This window comes from Phaethon lepturus, unplaced genomic scaffold, assembly GCF_000687285.1.
Source record: "Phaethon lepturus isolate BGI_N335 unplaced genomic scaffold, ASM68728v1 scaffold16333, whole genome shotgun sequence".
Taxonomy (NCBI): domain Eukaryota; kingdom Metazoa; phylum Chordata; class Aves; order Phaethontiformes; family Phaethontidae; genus Phaethon; species Phaethon lepturus.
The window spans coordinates 27,263-30,700 of record NW_010527120.1 but is presented as its reverse complement, the minus strand read 5'-3'; the positions used below and the strand labels follow the sequence as shown (position 1 = coordinate 30,700).

General features: G+C 38.7%; 1 protein-coding gene across 1 annotated transcript in view; it reads right to left on the bottom strand.

The window, feature by feature from the left end:
• The window catches only part of LRRC56 (leucine rich repeat containing 56), a 16,499-nt gene extending 13,774 nt beyond the window's left edge, over positions 1-2,725 (bottom strand). Inside the window, exons 1-3 of the mRNA XM_010283292.1 lie at positions 2,685-2,725; positions 2,414-2,510; positions 1,825-2,022 (exon numbers count right to left, since the gene is read on the bottom strand). Of these exons, the coding sequence (XP_010281594.1) occupies positions 1,825-2,022; positions 2,414-2,510; positions 2,685-2,725 (336 nt within the window). The remainder of the gene's footprint in view (positions 1-1,824; positions 2,023-2,413; positions 2,511-2,684) is intronic.
• Positions 2,726-3,438: the final 713 nt, after the last annotated feature.

Genomic DNA, 3,438 nt, shown 5'->3' with positions numbered 1-3,438 from the left:
GGAATGACAAGGGAGTAGAAACAGACTTTCTATTGTTTTAGGATATACTGCACCATTTTCATGGTAGGAAGCTATGATAAGGAAGTGTCAGAAGTTGTATTTGTCTCTGTGGGATTAAAAGAGTAAGTAGGCATCAGAAGCAGGCAGTGCTTCCTTACTGTAGGAATATGTTTTTTTCTCTCACGATTGCATCTTCTGTAAGGAATAAATGTTGACGGAGAAATAATTTTGGTTATAAATAGTTAACAAGTGTGGTCTCTGAACTATACTTCTACCAGTTCAAAACAGAAAGGCAAGTGTATAATATTTGCTTTGGAAAATTATAATAGCTAAAGCACTACGTTCTGTGGCTCCTTTTGCTGAGGGATATAATCAAGCCAACAATTACATCTGAAAAATGCTCATAACTCATGTATCTAAAAAGTGTGAAGATTTAAAATATGCACATATCTACTACATGATTGAGTTTTAGTGATAGTACCTCAGTTTTCAAGTCTAAGTCCAGGACAAATATCAAACCCAACCTTTTATGCAAATTAACAGCATGGGCATGATCACTTTGCAATGCACAGCGAACCTACAGAACACGGCACAGTGGAGTCACAGCGCCAGCTCTTGCTCTGCTTTTTAACCCTTCTGTTCTCAGCTCTTTATGGTGCCACTGGGAACCGCGCCATCCTTAGTGAGTGTTGTGTATTACGTACCTATGTGTGTGCCTAGGCCTGTGACCTTCCAAAAGACCTGGGTGACAGTATATTGTGTGCTGGCCATGAACTGTCATCTAATGAGATGCGTTAGACATTATGTGAACCAAAATGAGGAGCAGTCTTATTTGACCACTTTTTTTAAACTCTGATTTTCCTCCATTCATCTTTTAAGTACATGCAAAAGATTGTTTTTATATCCTGACAATGTTCTTTTTTTGAAGCAGGGGAAAGTGAAAGAGTAATACAGCTCTGAGATTGTTCATGCAGAATTAGATCTTCCTTACTTTTCTTGTTGAGTGCCCTGAAACCCAAAGTAGATCATGTATTACTGTGTTTTCATCTTTGTGACAAAGAGGATCTCATGCCCTCAACAAAATACCTCCGCAGAAATGATTTTATCATTTCAGTACATAAGAGGTGAATCACTGTATTTTGTATCTTCAGCTTTTGCTGAAGGTCTTTTTGGTCGTTTGATTTTAACCTTTCAGGGGAAAGGATAACAAGCAGTCCCTACAATATATCTTTTCCTAGTTATCTCATGCATTGTTTTTCTGAGGGTTCAACTTTTGAGTGTGGTGGTCCTGCAGCACTTGCTGCGGGACTGGAGGGCCTCCAAAAGAAGTGCAAAAGCCCGAAGACAGATATCTAATTGATACATTGCAATTGGCACATCTTGTAAGAAAAATATTGGCTATTTTCTAACCCGCTGCAAGATCCCTCCAGGCTAGGAGGATCCATACAGCTGGGGTCCATGCTCTCCTTTAAGTTGGTCTTCCTTTAAGATGCCTGTTTGCATTGCAATCTGGGAGAAGACAGAACAACTGTATGGATCAGAATGGCTGATTTCTAGTTTAATCCCATTCTCACAAGTAAGAAGGAACACATTGGTAGGAAACAGGCCTGAGTCTTTACTAGCACTCCTTGTATTTCATTTATGCTCATCTTGGAGACAATACCCACAAGAGGACAAAATCAACAGAAATGAAAGATGGAAATGCATCACATGTCATCACTCAGAATGGTACAATAGGAAGATGCAGAAACATTTCTCATTTCCAACTCAAACTAAAAAAGCACTGCCAAAAATTAACACAATATGCGCAAACCATGTCCTCACCTCTGCAGATTCTGCATTTGGCTTCAGACAAATAAGATTGCCCTCTACTGTCAGGCGGCTCAGCTTGCAACAAAGTCCAAGGTATTGCATCTGGTTGATGTCCTCAATATTGTTTCCTTCCAGATCCAAAACCTCAAGGTGATCCAACCAGGTCAGCTGGCTCAGGTCAGAGATATTGTTATAGGCTATGTAGAGTTCCTCAGCAGAAGCAAACAGAATCAATATGTAAATCACAGGCTTGCACAAGTAACACTCAAGCTTTGTAAAATGTTTTCTAATATTTGAAATACTACATGGCATGGGATGAAATTAGCATGGAAGTGAACATTTTTCAACTGTGGCTGTTGTCGCCTTAAATACCTACGGCTAATACTGCAACGAACTCTACGCTGCATTAGGCATTGTCAGGGTCAGACGTGAATGTTACACCTCATTTTAAAAAAATACTGTAGCATCTTTTAAACTAACGCATGCAACTCAAGGCATCCAACCAAATTCCTTTAGAAAAGCAAACGCTGAGAAGATAACAAAGAGTATCAACTGAAGGTAGTTTTGAGATTATTATTTGGCAAAACACATGTACACTTACTTTTAGAGAGCTGCAGGAAGAGATCCCATCTAAATCTGAGAGCCCACAGCGAGCCATCCACAGGACATGGAGATGAGACAATGTGGTTCCAAGATCCCTTATAAAAAAAACAATTCAAGCTCTATTTGAATGGATGAAGGAACTCAAGACTTGCTTTCTTTTTCCTAAGACTAGGCCACTGCTACTACCTTCCGATTTCACATAGTTTACAAGAAATGTCATTAAAAACATTCACCTTCAAAGGTGCGGAATAAAATTATACCCCCCTTACCTCTCCCTCTCACAGACATCTTTGTTCTTGTATGACAACATGTCACCCCAGTTCAGTTTAAGATTCTTCCAAGAGCTACATCATGGTAATTCTGTCATAAATCGCAGGTAATTGCTAAGAATTAAATGAGGTTTGCTTATGCTGGCATCATTTGCTTTACACACACAACTCAAATAAATTAACATATCTGAGCTGATTGCACCATCATCTCACTCTGTCCTCTTATGGCGTTACCTTTCTTCTGATTTTGCAGTTGAAAGGAATAGCACTCTTGCCAAGTAACATTTTTTTATTTATTAGGAAATTATAAACCTTTCCATCCTATTTTCCCAACCTTTAGGTCTAGCAAAATATAATTAAGGGTTCATTTATATGAATTACAAACTTTCTGGTCCTAACCCAGAAAAGCACATACTGACCTGCTTAACTCCATGCATGTGTAATGCAATGCACTGACATTGCAACAGTGCACAATACAAAGATAATGCAAAATGCAAAAATGGTGGCAAATCAAATTGGGGTCTTAAGCACCTTCCATCTTTGGTAACATTAAGTTGCATATAGCCACTACTCAAACATAAAAAAATACAACACCATCAAATCTGAAACCAACCAAAAGCTCATAATTCTCTACTGTAGCCATGATATCCAACTATCTGAATAATAAAGAACTAAACAGCAGGGAACTAAATACAAGGACAGTTTATCAGAGGAGGTAGAGACTAGTATGGAGTTCACAGAATCACAGCAATGG